The sequence below is a fragment of the Fukomys damarensis genome, unplaced genomic scaffold (genome assembly GCF_012274545.1).
Source record: "Fukomys damarensis isolate Sample0158 unplaced genomic scaffold, DMR_v1.0_HiC HiC_scaffold_13, whole genome shotgun sequence".
NCBI lineage: Eukaryota > Metazoa > Chordata > Mammalia > Rodentia > Bathyergidae > Fukomys > Fukomys damarensis.
The window spans coordinates 10,366,504-10,390,863 of NW_022900925.1; the positions used below are offsets into that span (position 1 = coordinate 10,366,504).

The following is a 24,360-nucleotide window of genomic DNA, read 5'->3' on the forward strand; positions in this document are numbered from 1 at the left end:
AGGGAAGTGATCAAAATATGTTATATATGGACGAATATGCCAAAATGAACCCACTAGTCTACATGACTAATATGTATTAATTTTTAAAAAAAGTAAACGCTAAGGCTGGGGATGTTGTTTAGTGGTAGAGAGAGCACTTGCCCAGCATGTCCAAGGCACCTCTCCTCCACAAGTATTGCTCACTGCTAGGTTAAAAAAGCCAGTCTACAAATGCTTCCTACTGAATGATTCCAACTGTATGACTTAAGGATCAGTGGTTTCCAGGGGTTCAGGGGCAAGGGAGAGATGAATAGGTGGGACACAGAAGAATTTGAGGGCAATAAAACCATTCTGTATGAAGACACTGTAAGAGTGGATATGTGGTATACATTTGGTAAATCTCATAAAATATACGACAGAGTGAACTCAAACTATGGACTTTAATCATAATATGTAAATATTGGCTTATCAGTTGTAAGCAATGTACCATACTAACAAATGAAAAGAAGTCATGAAGAATAAAATGAAAATTCCAGTAAGCATAACTTTCTGTTTTTTTGAGCTATTGGAATGACTCACTCTAGGAAGATACAAATTTAAACATGTCCTGGGGTTGTCAGCACAACGTTGTGAGGAAGTAAAATTGCCTCTGAAAGATGAATAAATTGTGAAAGCTGAGAGTTTCCAACAATCATAAATAAAAACAAAAGTTGTTTGTGTGGTGTTTTGAGGAGCAATTTTGCTATTGCAATCTATCAAAGAAAATCTTTAATAATTATCAAAAAGGGAGAAATTTTTAAGGTTGTATTCTCCTGTTATGATACAATTGAATTAAAATCACATACAAACTAATAAAAAGGCATAACTGTTTGTAAATGAAGAAACATTTCCCCACATTATCATGATTCAAAGGAAAAATTATGTGTAAAATAATGAAATATATCAAAGCATATGGGATACAGCCAAAGGTGGCTCATAGGGAAATCTGCTTCCTTAAGGTTATTTTTAATTATTAATAACTAAAGAGTGAGGGTCGGGGATTTAGCTCATTGTTTCTGCTGCCTGCCACGTAAGCACAAGGTGCCAAGTTAGATCCCCGGTACCATAACAAACAGACAAAAAACCTAAAGACTGAAAATAGTTTCTTACTTAAAAATGATAAAAATCAACTACAAAGTAAACCAAAATGTAGTAGTAGTAGTAATAGTAGTAATAGTAAATTAATAATGATGGGTGATTACAAGAATTAGTAGAGTACATAAAGCTAAAACTAATTTTAAGAAGAAAACTTTAGAGGTTTAGATAATTGTAGACTTACATGCAAGTAGTGAAAAAAACAACACAGTGATCCTGTACAACTTTCCCCCAGTTTCCTCCAATGTTGTAAATATTGCACAGTACTAAAACATTAACAGTCATGATATGAAACATTTCCAGCCACCAGGATCCTTCCTATTCCCTTTATATCCATACCTATATCCAAACCCTGCCCATAAACCCACCAATTCCTAACCCTACAGCCATAAATCTGTTCTCTACTTCTATAATTTTGTAATTTCAAGAATGTTATTTAAATGAAATCATACAATAGGTAACCTTTTCGGATTGGCTTATTTTCTCTCAGTGTAATTCTCTGGAGAGTCCCAAAGTTGGGGTTATGCATCAGTAGTTCATGCCTTTGTATTGCTAAGTTGTATGCTGAGGTGTGAATGTACTAGTGTGTTTAATCATTCACCCACTGATGGGCATCTGGGTGTTTGTAGTTTTTAGCTATTGCTAATAAATCTGCTATGAATAATCATATAAAAAAATTGTGTGAACATAACGTAATTTTTCTGGGATAAATGCTCAAGGGTGCAATTGCTGGATTGTGTGTATAGTTGTTGCATGTTTAGTTGTGGAAGAAACTGACAAATTGTTTTCTAGAGTTGTACCATTTATATTCTTTCCAATAAAGTGTTAATGACCCAATATATTTATTTTAGCTGTTCTGATAAGTGCATAGTGATGCACTGCTGTGGTTTTAACTTGGTTTTCCCTGGGAGCTCATGATGTCTATCTTTTCATGTGCTTGTTTTTCATCTGCATATCATCTTTAGAGAAATATCTCATCATGCCTTTTGCCATTTTCTAGTTGGAACTTATTTTTGGTACCAGGGATCAAACTCTGGACCTTGAGTTTGAGAAGCAGGTGGTGGAACTGCTGAGCTAAATCCCTGGCCCTAATTGGGACTTTTAAATTGTTGAGTTTTCAGAATTCCTTATAATATTCTAGATATCTGGTCTTTGTTGGATTTGTGGTCTGCAATATTTTCTGTAGAACTTGTGTTTTCATTCTCTTAAGAAACTCATTTCTGCAAAGACTATCAAGATTACTAGACTCTTGGCAAGCCCAATTAAGGAATCGAGAAAAGTAACATGACCACATGACATTTCCTGTTTTTATAAAAATTTGGCTGCATTCCTAAAGCTGAGAATGATTATTGATAGTGCCAATGTATTTAAAACTGACAGAAATTGGAGGCATTAAGGCAGGACTTACTAAGAGGTGGCAAGACAAGCAATCACCAATATTATTTTAAGGGAGTTTTTTTAGCTGCAGTGAGGCATTGTACTTTTTCTCCTCACAGGGAAGAGGAATGCTTCTGCACACCCTCACCAGACAGAGGAACAATTTGCAGAGACAGTGGTTATCTCCAAGGTGACAAGTCAGGCTCTCTACCAGTGCAGACAGTAGCTAACTGGATATTGTTGGGATCTCCCTGTACTGCTACTTGATAGGAGCAATAAGAGCTTTGTGGATGTGTCTCTGGGAGTTTTGAGGTAATCATGAAGAAATAAACTCATCTCTGCTTCTTAGTAGGGGAATCTGATGACAGATACCTGACCAAACCCACGTCCTTTTCTTCAGTTGATCAGGCTGCACTCCGTAGTTGGCAAGGCAAGAATGTCAGAGAATTTAGGAACCAAGACAGTCAGGTTTGACTTTCCCTGGGTGGTCTTCACACCAGAGTGAGGCTGAAAGAAAGCCTGGTAAGAGCTGGTGTAAACCAGAGAGCACCTCATCTTTATGAGGCCCCACTGTGGAACAGAGAGGTGCAGAGGGGTCTCTGAGGCACCACCTCGAGGACTCATGAAAGGTCGGTGTTAGATGCTTGGTGTGAAAAGCACTTAACCCTTAAACACCACAGTAGCACCAGTCTTGTGTCCTTGAACTCTGTTCTCCTTTGCCTTTTAGGGTGGGTGAGGAGAAAAGAAAAAGACTGAGGAAAGAGTCCTATATTCCAGGGAGATAGTGTATGGCGGGCAACCAGGTTCTTGAGGAACAGACTCTGAGGTGAGAATTCTTTTGAAAGTGATTCATTAGAAAGTGTTCTGAGGAAGGGAGGGCAGGGGCATGGGGAAAAAATGAGAACCAAGATCTGTCATGTAAAGGTACAAGATCCCAATGATAAATGTAACTGTACTGTGTACTTAAAAAGTACCAATAAATTCAATAAAAAAAAGAAAGTGTTCTGAGGAAAAATAGGTAATGGAATGTGGAAGCAGGGTGAGGAAGAGAAGGACACCCAGCAAGGATAGAAGCTGACCATGAGGTGAAGGTTCTTGTAAAAGTGATTCATTAGAGTGAGTTTTCAGCAAAGTTCTGTGGTGGTGGTGGTGGTGGTGGTGATTGTATAACTTCAGTTCATTGCCACAGGAGAGTGATGGAGATGATGTAGGTCACAGCTCAGGGTTATCCCTATTAGGAACAAAGGAGCTACACACATGTCAGTGGTTAACAGTGAGAATGTGAATCCCGAGACCCTTCTGCCCCTGTGTGACCAGATGTATGAGGGCCTTCATCAGATGAAGAAACACTGATGCTGGCTGTTAAAAATAAACCCACAGGGGAAGTCAGTGTGCAGGAAAATGGTGAAGGGGTCTGAAGGTGTCCAAGCAAAGCCTTCGGTTTTCTGCTGTGGCCCCACCCATGGCAGATCCATCCTCAGCCAATACTGCTTAAAATTTTGAAGGGGTGTGAGATAGAAGTTTTGCTTTAGTCTGGACTGACTTTTGAGACCTGAAATTAAGACTGTTCTTATAGCTGATTGCATACAAAAGAATAATGCAAAAATTCTACTTAATAACAACGAAGAGCATAGTAGTGTACAGTATGGTTTATCAGATTAAAGAAACTCCCTTCTCTTCCAGTGTACTGAAGGGCTTTTTTAAAAAGTCATGAATGGTAGAGGAAAGGAAAGAAGGGAATGGAATTAATATGAGAAAATGAACAAAATGGAAACAAAGTCTTTGTAAATAGGGAGGGGTGGAGGGGTTGAAGGGCGGGCAGGGGAATGGGGGAAGAAACAAGAACCAAGATGGATTATGTAAAGGTGCAAATTCCCAATGATGAATGTCATTATATTGTATACCTAAAATGTACTAATTAAAATGAATAATTAAAAAGAAAATAAGTCAATCATTAGTTATTATCAAAACTAATCCTTCCCATGAGAGGTTTAGAAATGAGCCCTCCCACGTAAAGTAGAAATATATATGTTATACTAAAAATAAGCTCCTTAAAATTTGGTCATTAAAAAAGAACATCAGAAAAAAATCATGAATGAGTATTGAATCTTGTCTAGAGTCTTTTCTGTACAAATTGATCCAATTATGTAATTTTTCTTTATAGATGTCTATATAGAAGATTATATTGATTGGTTTCTGAATATTTAGCCAGACTTGCAGTCATGACATAAACTCCACTCAGTTGTATCTTTTTACAAATCACTAAACTCAAACTACTAATATTTTGTTGACAATTTTTATGTCTATGTTCACGTGACATTTGGTCAGTGCTTTTCTTGTATTATATTTGGTTAGCAGGGATGGTGAACATTTGGCAAACGTGCTGCAGTGGACATGCAGAGCCCTCTCTGTCAGCACAGGAGCCAAGTCACTCCAGCAGCTGAGCATTGGATAAGTTGTTTTATCTAAACCAAAACCTCAGTATTCAGCATTGGCACTTTGCAACAAATAAGTGGATTTTGAGTTGCAGTTTGGGCACTCGATCTCTAAAAGGTTCACCTTCACTAGGTTAGGGTTAGAGTTAGAGAAAATGCTGGCCTAATGAACTGGAAAGTGTTCCTTCCTTTTCTGCTTTTTGGAAAAGATTGTGCAGAACTGGTAGTCTTTCATTTTTCAGTATTTGATAGAATTCTCTAGTTAAACTGTTTAGGCCTACAGAATCCCTTTTTGGAAGGCTGCAAATTATGAATTCAATTTCTTCATAGTCACGGAACTGTTCAATTTACTTATTTAGTCTTGGGTAAGTTTTGATTGTGTTTTTGAGTCATTATTCAAATTCATTGAAATTATCAAAATATTGTGCATACAGTTATTCATAATGTTTTCAAATCTCTTCAGGGTTGGCAGTAAAATCCCCTTTTATTCTAGATGTTAATAATTTGTGTTTTTTCCCTTTTCCCCTTTGCCAGGCTTGCTAATGGTTTATCAAATGTATCTATATTTTCAAAGAACTGTTTTTTTGTTTTTTGTTTTTTGTTTTTTTTTTGGTACCCGGCATTGAACTCAGATCCTTGCACTCACAAGGCAGGTGGTGGAACCGCTGAGCTAAATCCCTGGCCCAAGAACTGGTTTTTGTTTTATTGATTTTTCTCTTTTTTTTTGTTTTTAGTTTCATTGATTTCTGGTCTTATTATTATTTTGTATTTTGATCTTTGGGAGACAACATTTCACTGTGTAGCCTAGGCTGGCTTTAAACTCCTGGCAATCCTCTTGCTTCAGCCTCCCGAGTGCTGGGATTACAGGTATGCACCACCATGCCTGGCTTGTGCTTATTATTTCATTTTCTTTTTTCATTGTTTTGTTCTCTTTTTAAATTTCTCAAAATGGGAGCTCATGTTATTGACATAGACCTTTCATTTCCTTAATATAAACAGTTTATGTTTTAATTCTAAGAATTTCCTTAGCTGCATCCTCAAGTTTTCTATATTTTATTTTAATTAAAGTCAGGTTAAAATAGTTTCTAATTACTCTTTAGAATTTGTTTTTGTTTTTGTTTTTGTTGTTTTGGTACTGGGAATTGAACTTGAGATCTTGTGCTTGTGAGGCAGGCAACGGTACCATTGAGCTAAATCCCTGGCCCCCTTGAGAATTTTTTTGACCTATGGATTATTTAGAAATACATCATTTAATTTTTAGAGCATTGGGCATTTTAAATTCTTTTTGTTATTAATTATGAACGTAATTCTATGATTATCTGATGACATATTTTGTATAATTTCAATTTGTTTAAATTTGCTAAGGTTTGCTGGGGTGTAGCTCAATGGTGCTATGCCTGCCTGGCAAGCACAAAGTCCTGAGTTTGATTCCTGGTACTGGGAAAAAATTTGCTAAGGTTTGCTTTATAATCTGTGGTAGAGTTCGCTTGGTGAGAGTTACATGTGCACTTGAAAGTGGTGTGTATTCTGCTGTTGTTGAGTAGTGTATTGAACAGTGTCAATTAGGTCTAGCTGTTGATGGCACTATTCACTTCTGCATTTTAGGTTTTTAATCATAATGATCGGTTTGTATTTGAGTTAATGGTAATGAAAGGACCTAAGGTGGGGCTCCTAGAGAGGCTAAGCATGGCGGTGGTCACCAGACAGAACAAATGATTAAGGGGTTGAAATTTTCACCTCATCTACTGATGAGGGGGTGGCTGGAGATGAATTTGTATTGAACTTTCAAACTTTGAGATATCATGAGTGTTCAGGGTGATTAGGATGTCCACATGCCAGGTGGGTGGTGGACCTGAACTCCATAGGACTGTTTCTCTCTTCTGGGGCCTCCTGCACCTCACCCTTTGTACCTTTTCATCTGGCTGTTCATCTGTATGATATTCATTATAAGTGGTCAAAGTAAGCAAATGTTTCTCTGAGGTTCATGAGCTGTTCCAGCAAATTATTGAACTCAAGGGCAGGGTTGGAGGATCTCCCAGTTTATATCCAGTTGGTCAAAGTGTGAGTAACCTGAATTTGTGACTGGCATCTGAAATAGGGCAATCATGTGTAACTGGGCCCTTGGCTTGTTGGATTTTCTCTCTATGTAGATTGTGTCAGAATTGAATTAAATTGCAGGATACCCAACCAATATTTGCAGAAAATTGGTGTTTGGTGTTAGAAAATACTCTAGTTATGATATTAGCACAAGAAGAAAAATTAAATCAGTGGAACAGACTAAAAATCCAGAAACACATACAAATATAATTAGGAACTTAATAAGTAATGAAAATTTTACTTAAATTCTTCAGGGGAAAAGAAATAGGGAAATATGTTCTAGGCAAATGTTAATAAAAGTACTGCAAGTGAAACAGTATATGATAAAAGAGACTTTCAGGTGAAAAATGTTAAAACTACATCATGTGTTGATAGAGTGCACCTAAAATGAGTCATGGGTGGTTGACTCCTCTGACTTGAAGGAGTAGATCCAACTCATTTAGAGCAAAAGTTTACAGAAATATAAAGATAAATTAATACAGTCCCAATTCATGGAAGAGGAACTCAACTTTCCTTGAACAGAAATAGAAAAAAACACACTCCTTGTCTTTGAGCTGGAATTTGAAATCAGAACTATGTCTGTTTATAAAGGAGAGTCTACTTGAATTACAGGTAAACTTAAACCAAATCCTCTGGACTTAAAATATGGATGTTATACCATCGATGCCTTGTCCCAAGAACATGGATTTATAATCTAATGAGTAAAACAAAACCAAAAATTTATTTGTGGAAACTCAGGTCAAGGCAAATGTCAGGAGTGAGATTAAATGTAGCTCATTTCTGCAATCTGGTGCGTGATGATTTTCTTTTTAGTGATTTTAGCGTTTGATGTAAAGATATAAGCTTCTCTCATCACATCATCTTATTCAGGTGACCACTTTTTCTCATTTAAAATATAAACCTTTTTTTGTAGGAGCATCAGGTTTTGTAAAAAAATATTTAGATAATGCTGAGAAATCATAAAGCATTTCTCATGTAGGAAGTAGTAATTTTCTTAAAGCATGTGTGTTAATCTCTGTAGCTAACACTGAATTTAAAACGAATGTTTTAAAACTTTTAAGCACTTGAGAATCTTTTGTTTCACATACCCTAAACACTTAATGCAATGTCTAATGTATATCTAGTGTTTTGAAGTAACCATCACACATTTCTGTCTTCCACTTGTAGTGTTCATAGTAAACTTCAATTAAATAAAAGAAATTTTGGCATTTTATAAACCAAAAATATAATCCAGAGCTCTGCTTTTTCTACAGTAGTAACAGGTAAATATTTATTGAAACAATGAGGCGGAAGATATTTCTTGGTTGGCAAGAATTAAAAGTTTGTCCTTCTGTATGACTTAGTTACTTTTCTCATTGCTGAGACAAAATACCAACACCAAAGTTAAAGAAGAAAAGGTTCATTTTGGCTCATAGCTGGTAGAAATTTCAGTCCATAATTGGCTGGCTCAAAGGCAGGGTGGCATGGCAGAGGAGTGTTATAGAGGAGAAAAAACAGTTCATGGCATGGAAGGTGGAAGGCAGGAGGCAGCAAAAGCATTAAGCAATGGACTCAGCCCTTTTTCTGTCCCTTATATTCAATCCAGGCTACACTCCCTTACAGTGTATGGCACTCACACCAAGGTAGGCCTTCCCATTATCCACACCCAGAACTATGCCAAATCAATTAGTAGATTAATTCAGTAACCACATACTCTTAATCCCAGCATCAAACTCCCTAGATCCAGCCACCTCTGAAAAGCTCCACCTATTACCGCATGAAACTTTGGGGATACATCTAGACACAAGCCATAGCAACTGTTAAGACCACTTGAGAGCTGGGGATTTAGCTCAGTGATTCTGCCACCTGCCTTGCAAGCACAGGCAACCCGAGTTTGATCCCAAGTACCTCTACCCCCAAAAAGAAGACAACTTGATAAATACTTTTTGGGTCAATTTGGCAGTACAGCTATCTTTATAATTTTTTGTTTTAACATAGATGTTTCTACCCAGCAATCTTATTTCTAGATATCTGGAGAAATATTTGATTATCACAAATAGGCAAATATAATGCTTACAAATATAAGAAAATAAAAACAATCCCATGCATGTCATGAGATCATTGTACAATGAAACTATAAATCAATGACAAAAGAAATCATATAAATTACACAAACACAAGGAGATTAAATAATATATTCTTGAATAATCAATGGGTCACAGAAATCAAAGAAAAAGTTTAGAAGTTCCTAGAATCAAACAATAATGGCCGTTCAATATATCAGAATTTATGGGACACTAAAAACAGTCCCAAGATGAGAGTTTACTTTTCATTCAAGAAGAATGCCCATACTAGGAAAACAGAGTAATCCCAAATAAGTAACCTAATTATGCACCTCAAGTTTCTAGAAATATAAGAGCAATTCAAATTCAAAACTGGTACAAGGAAAAAAATCATAAAGAATAGAGTAGAAATTAATGAAATTGAGACTACAACATATAATCAGTGAATCATAGAGTTGAATCTTTGAAAAGATAGATAAAATAGACAAATCCTTAGCCAAATTTACAAAAAGAAAAAAGCATTCATATTAAAGCAACTAGAAATGAAAAAAGCAAAATCATTGCTGATTCAGAGGATTAAACTAATTACTCTGAAAACTGTATTTCCATAAATTGGAGAATGTAGAGGAACAGGAGACATTCATAGACAAATATCAATTACTAAAACTTTTTTTGAGGGGATACCGGGGGTTGAACCTGGGTCCTTGTGCTTGCAAGGCAGGTGGCAGCACCACTGAGCTAAATCCCTAGCCCTCAGTTACAAAAACTGAACAAAGAGTAAAACATCCTGAATAGACCAATAATAGCAATGAAATAGAGGCAGTAATAAAAACCCTACCAAGTAAGAAAAGCTCTGGATCCACCCTTGAATTTTAGCAGAACTTGAAGGAAGAATTACTGACAATGCTCTTTAAACTCTTCTGTGATCAATTTCAATTAAGGGAAGAGACACTGCCAAACTCATTCTTTGAAACCAGTATTGCTCTAATATCAAAATTAGACAAGGATTTAATAAAAAAAAAAGAGAAAACCACAGACCAATTTCCTTAATGACCATAGATGCAAAAATCCTCAACAAAATACTTGCAAACAGAATCTAACAAATCATTAAAAAGGTCCTACATCATGATCAAGTTGTTTTCATCCCACGGAGTCAAGGATAGCTCAACATAGATAAATCAGTAAATGTAATACACCACATAAACATCACAGACCATCTCAGAAGATGCCGAAAAAGCCCTTGACAAAATGCAACATCCATTCATGATAAAAACTTTGATAAATTTTGGTACAGAAGAACCCTACCTTAAAAGGATAATAGCTATTTAATGACAACCCACTGTTAACATACTGAATGGGGAAAAACTGAAAGCATTTACACTGAAATCAGAAACAAGACAAGGGTGTCCACTTTCACCAATCCTGTTCAACACAGTACTCAAAACTTTAGCCAGAGCATTAGGTAAGAGAAAGAAATAAAAGAGTTTCAATTTGGAAAGAAGTCAAACTAGTCTTATTTCAAAGATGAGTCTTTACACAGAGGTCTCCACCAGAAGACTCTTAGAATTAATGAATTCAGCAAAATGTCAGGATACAAAATAAATACACAAAAATCAATAGCTTTCTGTGTAGCCAGAATGAACCCACTGAAAGTAACTAGGAGAATGATCCCACTTACAGTAGCTTCAAAACAAAAATTAAATACCTAGGAATTAACCTAATCATCAAAGCAAAACACCTTTATAAAGAAAAGTGCATGCTCTAAAAACAGAGACTGAAGAGAACATTAGAATAAAGAATACAAGTGGCCAGTAAATGCATTAAAATATTCAGCATTTTTGGCCATTATACAAATGCAGATCAAAACAACACAGATTCCACCTTAGTAATAATGGTCATTATGAAGGACTCAGAAAACACCAAATGCTGGTGAGCTTTTGGGGAAAAAGGAACCCTTCTACATACATTGATGGGAATGCAAACTAGTACAAGTACTATGGAAAACTGTATGGATATTCTTCAAAAAACTAAAAATAGAAACTGCATTTGCCCTAGATATATACCTGTCCTAGGTATCTGTCTGAAAAAACTCAAGTCATCATGTTGCAATGGTGTATGCAAACCCATGTTTATAACAGCACAGCTTACAACAGCTAAATCATGGAAGCAGGCTTTATGTCCATTAACAGAAAATGGATAAAGAAAATGTGGCATAATGGAGTATGACTCATTCACAAAAAAAGGATAAATCTGGGTCATTTGTAAGAAAAATGGGTGATTCTGGAGACTGTAATACTAAGTGAAATAGGTCAGTCAGAAAAGGTCAGGAGATAGAGGAGGGTAGTGATTCTCCTCACCATGATACTGAATAATCCATTTCATCTGCACAATCTGGGCTCACTGGCTGATTCTAGAGCTGGAGAGGATAACCTATCGAACGGGAAGGATGATAGCTTTGGGACTGTGTCAGTTAGAAACTGAGACTGATTCCTGGCTGCTTTGGGCTCCTCAGAATACTAAACCACTGGCAAGGGGATTAAGGTAATTGTATTTTTGAGAGTGACTGATTTTGATTAAGAAAGAAAATTTGTCTATTGTCTCATAATGGACAAAAAGAGGACTGAGTCTGCCATCCACGAGACTTACTGGGTATCATATAACATCCCCATGACTGGTAATAATAATGGTCACTGGCAAATTTATGACAACTCAATAAAGACGGAACTCCTAAGGTTGTGAACCCTGTAGAAATGAACTTTTGGGTCACCTCAATGATAAAAAGAATCCTGAAGTGCTGGGAGAGGGTAAGCAGTCATGGCCAGGAAGAAGAAAACTGATTGTCAACATGAAAGACGGCTTGGAGCCAGAAGCACGGAGGAAAGAAAGAAGATTGCTTACAAAGAAGTTGAAAGGGAATCAGCCTTTGGCAGGACAAGCGTTAACAAGCAAAAACCGAAACAGATATTCCCAGGGAAATCCCTGGAAGATCCCAGTGTTAGCAGGCTTTGATCAGCCTCCTTGGCTGGCAGAACTCAGCACTTTTCTTCCATGGTTTCCATCTTCACCAAAGCTCATGACATGTGTTTAGGGATCAGCACTGCAAAAGTCAGGGTTATTTTTCTTAGAGAGTCAGCAATTTATGGGAAATGCTCAAAGTTCAATTTGCTTTGTGGAACTAGAAAGAGAAATACTTTTTATGAAACCCTCATGCAATTTTCAGCAATATTGCCCACTTGACCCTCATATGTTTAGAACTGGAACTTTTTACCACCTCTGTGGAAACATCATTTTCGTCTCTCACCTGAACATAACATAGCTCTTGTGTGGACTCTATTTCAAAACTCGTTCCTTTTTATGACTTTTATAACACAACAGCCACACGGTTACAGTTAGGTTATGTTATTCCTCTGCTCTAAACCTTCCAAAATCTGCCTTCTGACTCGGAGCAAAAATAAATGTCTAACAGTAGCTCACAAGGTCCTCAAGAAATGATACCTTGGGCCTCGCTACCACGGCATGACCAGGCGGTCACTGGGTGACCGCGCGAGGCCTGGCTAGCGGCAGTGAAGCGAGGTCCTGCAGCGGGAGGCAGCAGCGGCGCCCCGGATGTTCAGTCGTGAAACAACAGTGACGCACCGAGCACGTCCACATGGCAGTGTCCTACTAGCTCAAGCGCTGGCAGTAAATGGATTTGGATGCCTCCCTGAAGCAAGGCCTGCGTCTGTCTCAGACTGCTGAAGAGATGGCAGCCAGCCTCACAGTCCAGTCAGAATTTGGTTCTGTCGACACAGTGTCTGCAGCCTCTTGCCAGGCAGAACCCCAGCAATACAAAGTACAGTTTGGACGACTGTGGGATTTTCTCACTGATTCTGATTCTCAGTACAGCCATGAAGTTATGCCTCGCCTCTACCCATTGTTTGTCTACCTCCATCTCAGCCTGGTTCAGAGCAGCCCGAAGAGCACAGTGGAAAGTTTCTATAGCCGTTTCCATGAAATGTTCCTGCAGAATGCAAGCCAGAAGGATGCTATTGAGCAGCTGCAGACCACTCACACCATCCTGTCCGATTTCAAGCTTTGTGCATTTCTAGATAACAAATACTTGGTCTGTCTCCAGGGAGACAGCTACAACTATCTGATCTGCTACCTCCAAAGTGACAACACGGCCCTGTGCAAGGTCCTCACCTCACATAACCACCTGGATGTGCAGCCTACCAAGAGAACAGACTACCACCTCTATGCCACCTGTGGTGGCTCCTCCCGAAGTGAAAGCAGTGGCCTGGAGCCCCAGGATATGCCCAGCCCCATTCTGCAGAATGAGGAAGAACTGGAGGTTTTACAAGGGGTCACCAGATGTGTCATCCATCTGCTTCTATACCTACAACATGGAGCAGCTGCTCAACACTGAAGAAATTTCCCCGGATGGCAAGCTGCTTGCTGCTGGTTTTGACAACTCCTGCATAAAACTCTGGGGTCTGCGGTCCAAGCAGTTGAAATCAGAGCCCCACCTTGTAGACACATTGCACATCCACTTTGCTTGTGATACTCTGGAGGAAGAGGAGGATGAAGAGGGCAGCACAGGCACAGAGATGAAGATTCTGTGGGGATGCTGTGGACCAGTGTACAGTACCTGTTTCCTTGTGGACTGCTCAGGGTTGCTCTCTTGTTCTGAAGACATGTCCATCCATTACTGGGATCTGGGGAGTTTCACCAGGACTGTGCTGTACCAAGGACATGCCTACCCCATGTGGGACCTGGACATTGGCCTGTACAGCCTGTAGTTTGCCAGTGGGTCCTATGACCGCAGAGCCAGGCTGTTATTCTTCAGTCGGACGTACCCACTGAGGTTATATGCAGGACACATGGCAGAGGTGGACTGTGTCAGACTCCACCCTAACTCTAACTGCTTAGTCACAGGCTTGACCGACAAGACTGTCCAAGTGAAGCACCCAGCACAGGAACTCAGTGAGGCTTTTTACAGGCCACCATGGCCCTGTGCTCTCTCTGGCTTTCTCTTCCAACAGGAAGTACTGGCATCTGCTGGTGAGGACCAGTGGTTAAAGCTGTGGGATGTGGCTTCTGGGACCCTTTTTAAAGAGCTGAAAGGCCACACAGACAGCATCACCAGCCTTGCCTTCAGCCCTGACAGTGGCCTAGTGGCCTCTGCCTCCATGGACAGCTCAGTGTGCATCTGGGACCTCTGGAACATATGCTGTAGTGCTCAGGCAGATGGCTCCTCCAGTGAGCTCCTGGATGTCTATACTGGGCAGATGAGCATTGTCCTGAGTGTGTAGTTCATGGCCTGCAATCTGCTTCTTGTAACTGGGATCACACAGGAGAGTCAGGAACACTAATTCTTACCTTGGCTGGAATGGACTGGGCTGTGTTGAGAGGCCTCTGGCTGCAGCACGGATAAGGCACAGAGAGAAAATTACTGACAGACTGAAAGTGTCCTCTCCCAATGCAGCCTCATTGTCATGGGATGCAGTCAGGGCCGGGGTATGGCTCAGTGCTGCCTGGACTGGAGAGGAGCACCAGGATGCTCTGAGGTCAGTGGCACATCCATAGGACTCTTGGGACCCTGTGTGCAAGCACCTTCCCATTTGCATCTTGTCATACTGAGACAAGCATGCTTACTGAGGGCAGTTGTCAAGTACCCTCAACAGGACCCCTAGACACCCTCAGTTGGGCCATGCTTGAGGAGGGGAGTAGGGACAGAACTGGGAAAGGGAGGGATGATCCTTTTCCTGAATGGTAGAACCAGGATTTTTTATTATTGTTGTTAGATGATCATGATGATGATGATTGCAAAGAGGAAACCTCACACTGGCAGAGGGGAACATCTCTGCTTTTATCTTCAGATTTGATTCCTGTCATTGGCTGTGGTACCTGGAATTTTGAACTTCAGGGAAATCAGAGATTTTGGTGTAACAGTGTGTCAGGGTAAAGGGAAATCTTGAGTGCACACTGAGCACACCAAACAGCATGTTTATAAGAGTCGGTGGTTGGGTTGACTGAGATCACTGGACTCTTGCAGTTGTGGTGGGGAAGATTCTTCCTTGGCTTCATTTCTATCAATAGTTCTCTCTCCTGAAAGGAAAGATAATGATAGGAGGGGGTGAAGCTTAGTGTTGGAGCATTTGCTTAGCCTGTGGGAGCCCCTGGGTTCAATCCCCAGTACCACCAAACAAACAAGCAAACAAACAACAAAACACCAAAAAAGATAAGAAAATATTATGGTAAAGAATAATTTGGAGGGGTAGGGATGTAGCATCTGCCCGACAAGCGCAACTCTCTGAGTTTGATTCCCAGTACAGGGGAAAAAAAAACATTGGAGTAAGTCACAAGATGGAAGTAGTGTTAGGCTTTGGAGTGACTATTAACCAGAGGTTAGCGTTTCTGCTCTCTCTCCTGCAGTGAGTGCATCATGAGGGGAATCCTGAGTGCATGTGCACGTGTCAAACTGTGCCCTGAGGATAAAGCACGTTCTAACGGATGAGGAAAACATTAAATATTTCTGTTTTCCACAAAGTTATTTTGCGTTTTGTTTTCTATTAAAATGTCTTTAGTCAAAAAAGAAAAAGAAAAAGAAATGATTCCTCATTTTCTGATATGACTCAGCTTATGCCATCCTCTCTACTTCTCTTAAAAATGAAATATCTGGCATTTTCGGCAAACAGATGATCCTCACTGACATCAAACATTCTCCCAGGAAGGGCTTGGTGACCCAGTGAAGAGAGGGCAATCGGCAGAAAGTGACTTCCACTGAAGTCATGTCATTGGTGAGGCCACCCTGAGCAGTTAGGGCTCCCATGCCAGCTGGGACATTACCGTGGTGACACTGTTAAAACTTCCAAAACTCCCCATGGAGCTGGCTAATGTCATGTTTGGTATCCCTGTACCCAGCTTTACTTATTTCCCCATGCTTTCCTAGGTGTTGATCCTAATAATTAGCTCACAACCCAAACACAATTTCAGCATTAGCTTCCAGAAACTAACATGTTAGCTTACCATCACTACAACAGATAAGACAACTTAAAAAGAGAAAAGGTTTACTTTGGCTCACAGTTTTAGAGGTTTCAGCCCATGATTGATTGACTCAAATGTTTTGGGCCTGTGGTGAGCAGTGCCTCATAGGAGGGTGTTAATAGAGCAAAACCTATTCCTTCATAGCCAGGAAGTGAAAGAGAAAGGAGTTCAGGTCCCACAATCCACTTAGAGGGCATGGCCCTCTAAAACATCCCATTAAATCCCAGACCTGCCTGCCTGCCTTCCTTTCTCCCTTCCTCCTCCCTCCCTGCTCCGTCCTCCTCCCTTCCTTTCTTCTTTCTTTCTTTTTTGCTAGAGATTGAACTGAAGGCCTCACATGCTAGGCAATCATTCTATCACCGAGCTACATCCCCAGCCTTTTAAAATTATTTTATTTTTCTGAGACAGGACCGCACCATGTAGTACAAGTCAGCTTTAAATATGCTATATAGCCCAGGCCGGCCTCAAACTTGCAATCCTCCTGCTTCAGCATCCTCCATAGCCAGGATTACAGGAATGTGCCCCTATACTGGGTTTAGGTCCCACCTCTTAAAGAGTCCACCATCTCCTAGTAGTGACCTGTGGGGAGCTAAACATCTAACAGATGGGTCATTTGAGAATATTCTAGATCCAAACTGTAGCACCAGCCTGCAATATTTATGCTGTGGATTAGATCAGGAATGAAGTTTAAAACTCTCATGTGCTCAGAAGTGGGGCCTTCTGGAAGTGACTGGATCATGGGAGGTGCTGTTGCTATCTTGCTGTTAAAGGTAGGGCCTAGTTGGAGGCAAATCATTGGGGGCATGAGCTAGAAGGGTATAGTTCTCTTCCTGGCTCCTCTCTTCTTTCTCTACTTCTTGGCCTCCATGTGGGGAACAGCTTTCCTCTACCCTGGCCTTTCCACCATGCTGTTTCTACCTTGGAGCCAGACGATGATGGGCTGAAAATGTGAGCAAAAGCTGTGGATGTCAGGTATTGTGTCTCCTCATTGACATCAGACATTCTCCTATGTCTGTGATGTCTGTGATGAGAAGGTGACTCAGACAACAGAATAATCAAACTATCAAACAACTAAAACAAAGCCAGAAAACAAAACCAAACTGGAGACAACCTACATGCTTACCGTAGGGAAATGCTTAATAAATAAATGACAGGATAAACGATGACATGAACATTAACTTTCATGAACTCAATGGAGAAATGGTCTTGATATATTTTTAGTTCAAATTTTAGAAAAGCAAGTAGATGAACACATTTCCATGTATATATAAAAAGTTCTACAATGTATTTATTTTACATTTGTCTCCACACTTGGGTTTCTTCCCCTTGAAAGGGATGTGCATGTGGACCGAGGGCGTCCTGAGTGAACTGGCAGGGCCACAGTATGACCTAGAATCTAGTTTGTGAAGACAGTAGGTGTGCAGAGACCCAGGCCAGCAGTGGGTTTGACTCCTGGTTATCTCCTTTGCATCATCTGAAATGCCTCCCGAGGTGCTTATGAGAATCAATTGGCTATTTAAAGAAAATACCTGGAACAATTCCCCTCAAAAATTTGATGTTCAGTAAAAGTTTGTGCCTTTTATTGACTTAACCTTCCCAGAACATGTTAGTCTCCAATGCTCTTTTTCCTCCTGACTCGAGTGACAAGAGTGAATCTCCAGCTGGGGAGCTTGATGTCTGAGGCCTCAGAGGCTGCTCAGATGTCAGGGAGTCAGGCAAGGATTGTGCATTAAGCCTCGTCTGGGGCTAGGAGTCAAGGATGCCAACACCAATAATTCTGGAAAATTCAGGTAAAAGGTGAATGGAGATATAAGGCATAGGAGAAAAACAGACTTTCCCTTTGGTACAGCTCCCCTCTCACATGGTAAAATGAGGAAGCCAGGGGAACTTCAAGAAAGAGGAAAGGGAGGACACACCCAGGGGGTTGACAGTTACATGTCGTGTGTTCCAGTTACAATCTATTCGCATTATTTACTGTGCCAAGTTGAGGAAAAGGGATGTCCTATGCTACAGACTTTTGCTTTTCATACACACAGATCAGCAGCACTGGGTCATACATTGTGGCTCCTCCTTTGGTCCTTTCCACCTCAACTCTGCAGGATTTAGTTCTTCACTTCCCACGTCGGGTCATTCCTGCCTGCACAACAAAGCCAAGAGTCACAGCCTTTACACTTTCCACAGGTAACTGGGTTGGTGGGGCCATTGAGATGAAGGGAACAGGGAAATGTGTCAGAAGAAGCAGGGAGAGGGAGACTTTTGGGGTCTTGGGTGGGAGTAATTGGAAGAAATATAAGGGGGCAAAGTGGAAATTAATTTACCAAGTGGAGAACTTGAGACTTTGTTGCCTTTCATATATTCTAGATTGAGTTGTGGTGGTCATGTTCCTCAGTCACAAACTCATACTCAAACTCAGGCACACCTCTGGCCCAATTCTAGTCTGATCTTCAACCCCAATGGTAGCCACAGCCCTAAGCCCAATTCTAACCTCAGCTCCTTCTTTAACCCAACCTCAACCCTTTCTTTAATCCGACCTCAGCATCAACTTGAATCTCCACACCAGCCTCAACCCCAAATCACACCTCGATGCTCTTCTACCTCCAGTTTCTGTGCCAAGCTTAGGCTTGACTCCATCCATGACCTACCGTGAATGCCGATGCCAATCCTACATGCAATACAACTCCAGCTCCAGCCCAATTTTAGATTCAGGTCTACCAATAAATTTAGTTCCAAGTTTACTCAACTCAACTCCAGCCCACAGTCCAAACCTGACCCCATTTCTACCTTCATCTGCAAACACCAGCATATTTTGATCATAGTCCTAGTTCAGAGCCCATTCTCAATGAGAACCTTAGTCCACTCTGACCTCAGCTACACTCTGCTAGCCTGCTCTTTGGCTCCAGTTCTGCCTCACCCTGCACTCTGCTCTCTTAATTTTTCCAAGAATGGACATGAAGTATGAAAATTTACAGCACTTGGGGAGTGAGGAGAAAAACCCAGGGATTAAAAAAGGTAAGAGGAAGGAGGAAACAGTCTCTTCTAAAGTTTGCTGTTAATATTTCTGGTAGGATATCTGCTGTTATGTCCTATCTGCTCTGCTACTGTCTACAATGTTGGTCCTTAATGCTGAGCGGGTCAGTTCCTCTGAAGGCCCATTGCGAAGAGGGTTTAAGGTCCTCAGACAAATAGAGACACAGAAGATCTCCATTGGCCTGCTTTCCAGAGCTCTGTGGGGAGGGGATGAGAGGTGTGCATTGCACAGTTGGGTTTGGAAGGAAAATTCATTAACTTGCAAGCCCAGTCATACAGCTGTGTGTGAACCTGCTAAGGACTTGTCTTTCCCCAACTATCTCTTACCTTGTGCTGCCTCCCCAAGCTCTGATGATAGGATCTCAGGTATCACTAACTGTCCTTGTCTCTGTATATTTATATGTATATGGGTTTCCAGGGGTGGGCACATAAGTCTCCAGGGGTGTGAGAGATCTGTGTGACTGAGGACTTGTGCTAGTCCAGGAGGGGTCAGAGGGCTGGTCATCTGCCTCCCCCCAAATCTCCTCATCCAGCACTAATCCCAGCAATACCAAGGCTCAGCCTTTAACCCTAAATGGGTCCTTGGGCTCTCTTTTCCTCCTGTCTTTGTCACATCCTGGATGCTCCTTAAAATGATCCTCTCTTCTCTCTCAGCCCTACCTCTCCAGAGAATACTGGGGAATTTGTACTATGGGCCATACCTCATCTTGATCTCCTTGGGACTTAGTTTCCTGCTGCTGGTGGTTGTCTGTGTGATTGGACACCAAGGTGGGTGCCGAGGTGGGCAAGAAGGGAGAAATCATGGGAGTGCAGTTGGGAGGCAGTGCTAGGGTGGTGGTGAGAACCATGACAGGAGCAGTGATGGGCACAGTGGGTCGTTATGGGACAAGATGACAGTGGCACTGCTATTAGCAGTTTAGCAGCCAGAGGGGCTGTAATGAGACAGTTGATAAGAACAGAGGTGGGGATAGTGGAGGAAATAGTGAAGGACCCATGATTTGGATGGCTGGTGGTCATGTCACTTCTTAGTTGGGCCATGTTATCTAATGACAGCACCTCCTAAGCCTTAGTTAGTGTCTTTGTGTGCAATTCTGGATTAACAACAGGACCTGGCCCATCCCCACTGGGTCATTGTAAGGACCAAATGAGGCTGTGTATAAAGTGAGGACCTGATAAATCTCTCTGATCACGCCTCCGTTTCATCAGGTTATAACTTACAGAAAGACCTGGTTACCTTGAATACAAATTTCAGCAACTTCACTTCAGACCATGCAGCTGACATCCAGCGACTGACTTCCAACTGTGAGTCAAATTTGAAGGACACACTGGGATGAGGTGGGTCTGGATGACAGGCGGGGCAGGGCAGGGTCCGGGGTGGGGGAGCTGCCTCCTGATCTTGATTCCCTTTGTCCTCCAGATGGTACATTGCAAGAAACTATAAATTCTCTGAAAGCAGAAGTGGAGGATCACAGGGAGGAACTGCAGGCAGGTGAGAGACCCTTGTTTCCGTAGTGCATGGGTGGGCATGCAACTTCCTGGTGCTGAGCCCCCTCCTTTCTAGGACGTAGCTTGAAGGATAAGGTGAATTCTCTGGAGGGCACTCTGCAGAAAAAAGAGCAGGAGTTCAAAGCAGGTCAGATGGCTGTTCCCCTGCATTTGGGTATGGTATTTGTGGGAGAACAGGATTTCTGGGCTGTGTCCCGTGCAAGGTACCTGAGGGGCAGGAGCTCACTGAGTAAGGCCACACATAAAGCATGGTTCCCACTCATATCTGTTTGTCTCAGATCAGTCTCAAATGCTCACACAAGTTCAGAAGCTGGTAAAAGAGCTCCGGGCCCTGTCTTGTCAACTGGCTGAGCTCAAGAACAATGGTGAGGCGGGGTAAGGGTGTGGCTGGCCTCTCTTTGGAGTTGATGGCCCACTGAGCATCACCTCAACTCCTTCATCCTCCCCTCTTCCTGCCTAGGCTCTAAGACCTGCTGCCCTCTTAACTGGATGGAGCATGAAGGCAGCTGCTACTGGTTTTCTCAATTAAAGAAATCCTGGCTTGAGGCTAACAAGTCCTGCCAGATGGAAAATGCCCACCTGGTGATAGTGAACTCCTTGGAGGAGCAGGTGAGGACTCACCAGTCTTTTATCCAAGGCTGGTTGGTCTAAGGGAGAGGTCACCATCTTCTTCTTCTTTCTCCAGAGATTTATTGAGGGCAACACGAGACAGAGGAACACCTGGATAGGCCTAACTGACAAGAGTGGGCCCTGGAAATGGGTGGATGGGTCTGACCTTGACAGAGGTTTTACGTGAGTGTGCCTGAAGCTCTGTGTCCTGTGTCTGGGATTGTTCCTCTCCCCAGCCTTTGGCCCTGTTTTCAGAGAGGCTTCTGGGGATGGGACTGAGAGTGACTTCCTTGTCATTTCTCTTCTCTACAGGAACTGGAGTCCAGAGCAGCCAGATGACTGGTATGGGCATGGGCTGGGAGGAGGCGAGGACTGTGCCCACTTCACCTTTGATGGTCACTGGAATGATAATGCCTGCCTGAGGCCCTACCTCTGGGTCTGTGAAATAGAGCTGAGCTGAGCCAGCTAAGCGCTTCCCTCACTGTAATTTATTTACTCAATGCCTTGAAATGCTAAGATCAAGTATTAAGAATCCTCCTTTCTGGGGGACTTTCAACTAGCATATTTTTGTTGTTTTTTTGGTACTGAGGATCAAACTCAGGACCTTGCGCTTGCGAGGCAGGCGGTGGAACCACTGAGCCAAATCCTTGCCCTCAACTAGGGGAATGAAAATGATGGTGTCTAAGGAATGTATTGTGAGATTTATAGGGGTGGGGAGAATAAAATCCATGATAATTTGTACAGTGTGCAGCTATTATTGTCAACTTTTTCTTAGAGTAAAAAGAACATACCTATGTACTGTCTGGTTACTGGTGGTTTGGACCAGGGAGTGGCCTGCTTGGTAGAAAGAAGATTTGAGCATGAAGTGACGTCATGAGAACTAATAGGCTTTAGGCCTGCTGGTCTTGTGAGGAGCCTGGCTTTGTCACTTACAATTGTGTGAGCTTGGACAAGTTATTCTATTCTCTGAGCCTCAAATGAAGATTAGGATTGTTCAGGGAACAACGCCCCATAGAACTGAACCACCCCAATTTGTTGAGTGCTTCAGAAACCTTAAATGAAATATGTGGCATCTGCTGCACTCATCACAGTCCAGAAGCCACATTTATGGGTTACAAATGCCACGAATACCCAGTGACCAAGTGCAGGAGGACAACAGGGACCATGGAAGAGAAACATCAACATTAATAGAATCAGCAAGCAAGAATGGGAGTGGTGACATGATTAGGATTTCATGGATGCTTCCGGGATTATTATGCTTATTCCTGTGGTACTAGCAATTGAACATAGGGCTGTCCCACTAAGCTACATCCTTAGACCTTTTTATTTTTATTTTTAAAAATTTGAATCTAAGGCTACAAGATTTTATGCGCTGGGCTCAAATATATGATCCTCCTACCTCCACATTCCCAGCTGCTGGGATTACAAGCAGGTGCCACCACCCCCAGCATGCGTGTGGAATTATTAACAAATATGAACAAAGTGTTTGCACATAAATAAGACCTCAACTGATCCAAAACAGGAGCAATTCTCTTATCATGATAAAACAGAAATGACCACAAAACTGCATTCTTTTTTTAATAGTTTCAGTTGTTTTATTGATATATAAGGGTTAAAGATGAAAGGAGAATAAAAGGCAAATATTAAAATTCTTGTATCAAAATACAATCTTTTAACCTACTTAAAAAGATTTTCAAGACAGAATTCTATATTTCCTCCCATTCATATACTAACTACTCTCCTACAGTTATAGTTTATTTAAATAAATTATGTTGAAAGTTAGGTCTAGGTTTTTTTGGTTGTTCTAATTAAAACATTTAATGTTTTAAAAAATTTTTGTGGAAAATGTGTAAAAATTAAATGTTCTATTTACTTTTAACTGTTAATTTCAGTAGCAATATTGCAACTCAATTTAATACTAACTGCCTAACAATCAAATACTCATATAGGGATGTTTTCTCTTCATATAACTTATAATACTATAAAAAACAAAGAAAAATTTTATTTCCATATCATATGACCTTTGTATTACTCTATTAGCAGTGGACAAAAATTCTCATCATCAGACAAATATCTCTGTATCCTCTAAGGACAAAGTCTCTTGACTTCTATAATTTTTTGGTGCTGTATCTGTGTGATATTTGCTTCTAATCTTTCCTCTTTCACCATCATCAAGTATAAATGACACAAGCACTGGAATCTGACAAAAATAGTTCTTAGCCAGAATATGTTTGTGTTTGAGTTTGTGGATAAATACACGTCCATATCCCTTTTCAGTACTTTCCAGCTTGAGATAAGCAGCTGCTTTGTCTTTGGTGGGAAGACTGCAATCCCGGGGGAACCACTCCAAGAACTTATCCCATCTGACCTTGATCAGGTCATTGAGATCGTCCCAGGCACTGAGTACAGACTCGGGTGCCCAGATGTTCTCTATCAGGTATCGAATATTCTGGAGCTGCATCAAGAAAGCAATTTGAACGCCATCATCACAATTGGCTTCGGAAGAGTAGAGTCTCTGAAGTAAACATTTATACTTCAGAAATGATTCTTGTCCTTGCGCCTCATCGTCAAGGTTAATGCAGTGAGGACACATGAAAACGTGGAGTGGACCAGATGAAACAGCAAATTCTGTAGAAGGCAGATGCAGCTGGCAACTGCGGCAAAAGGAAATCTTCTTATAAAAGTTAAGTGGGTCTTGAGTGACCTAAATAACAGAAAGAAAAAAGTGAAGGAACAAAGGAAGGGAGGGAGGGAAGAGAAGGTGGGGAGTGCATTCTTAAAAAAATATATAAACATGTAATTTTCTCACCATTGCTCTAAATAATTTTGAGCTTACTATAAAATCAAAATGCACAATCAAGTGATTTGGAAATGAACAATATGAGCCCCGCATATTGACACTGTGGATGCTGTAAAGCAGATCACGGGAAGATATGCATGTGGCCAAAATACATTTATTAAATATAGAAAAAGTGTGAGCTTAATGGGGTACACCTGTAGTCTTACCCACTCAGGAGGCTGAGGCAGGAGGATCACATGTTTAAGGCCAGCCTGGGCAACTCAGCAAGATTCTGTCTCAAAATTTAAAAGGTGAAAAGAGTTGGAGTCCAGTACTCCACAGGTGCAAT

The 24,360-nt window shown here is 41.1% G+C and overlaps 1 protein-coding gene and 1 pseudogene across 2 annotated transcripts; both read left to right on the forward strand.

Annotated features, from left to right (window-relative positions):
* The first annotated feature begins 11,668 nt into the window (after positions 1-11,668).
* LOC104855923 lies at positions 11,669-14,415 on the forward strand (annotated as a pseudogene).
* Positions 14,416-18,178: 3,763 nt separating this feature from the next.
* LOC104855804 (C-type lectin domain family 10 member A) lies at positions 18,179-21,978 on the forward strand. Of its 2 annotated transcripts, XM_010614790.3 has the most exons (10): positions 18,179-18,271; positions 19,032-19,099; positions 19,772-19,885; positions 20,324-20,419; positions 20,535-20,606; positions 20,679-20,750; positions 20,902-20,988; positions 21,084-21,232; positions 21,309-21,415; positions 21,545-21,978. In XM_010614790.3, the coding sequence occupies exons 2-10, from the start codon at positions 19,033-19,035 to the stop codon at positions 21,690-21,692; spliced, it is 912 nt and encodes a 303-aa protein (XP_010613092.1). In that variant the 5' UTR covers positions 18,179-18,271; position 19,032; the 3' UTR covers positions 21,693-21,978. The 2 variants fall into 2 exon arrangements, with proteins under 2 accessions (XP_010613092.1, XP_033618718.1); XM_033762827.1 differs by lacking the exons at positions 18,179-18,271; positions 19,032-19,099 and adding an exon at positions 19,183-19,483.
* The last annotated feature ends 2,382 nt before the right edge of the window (positions 21,979-24,360 follow it).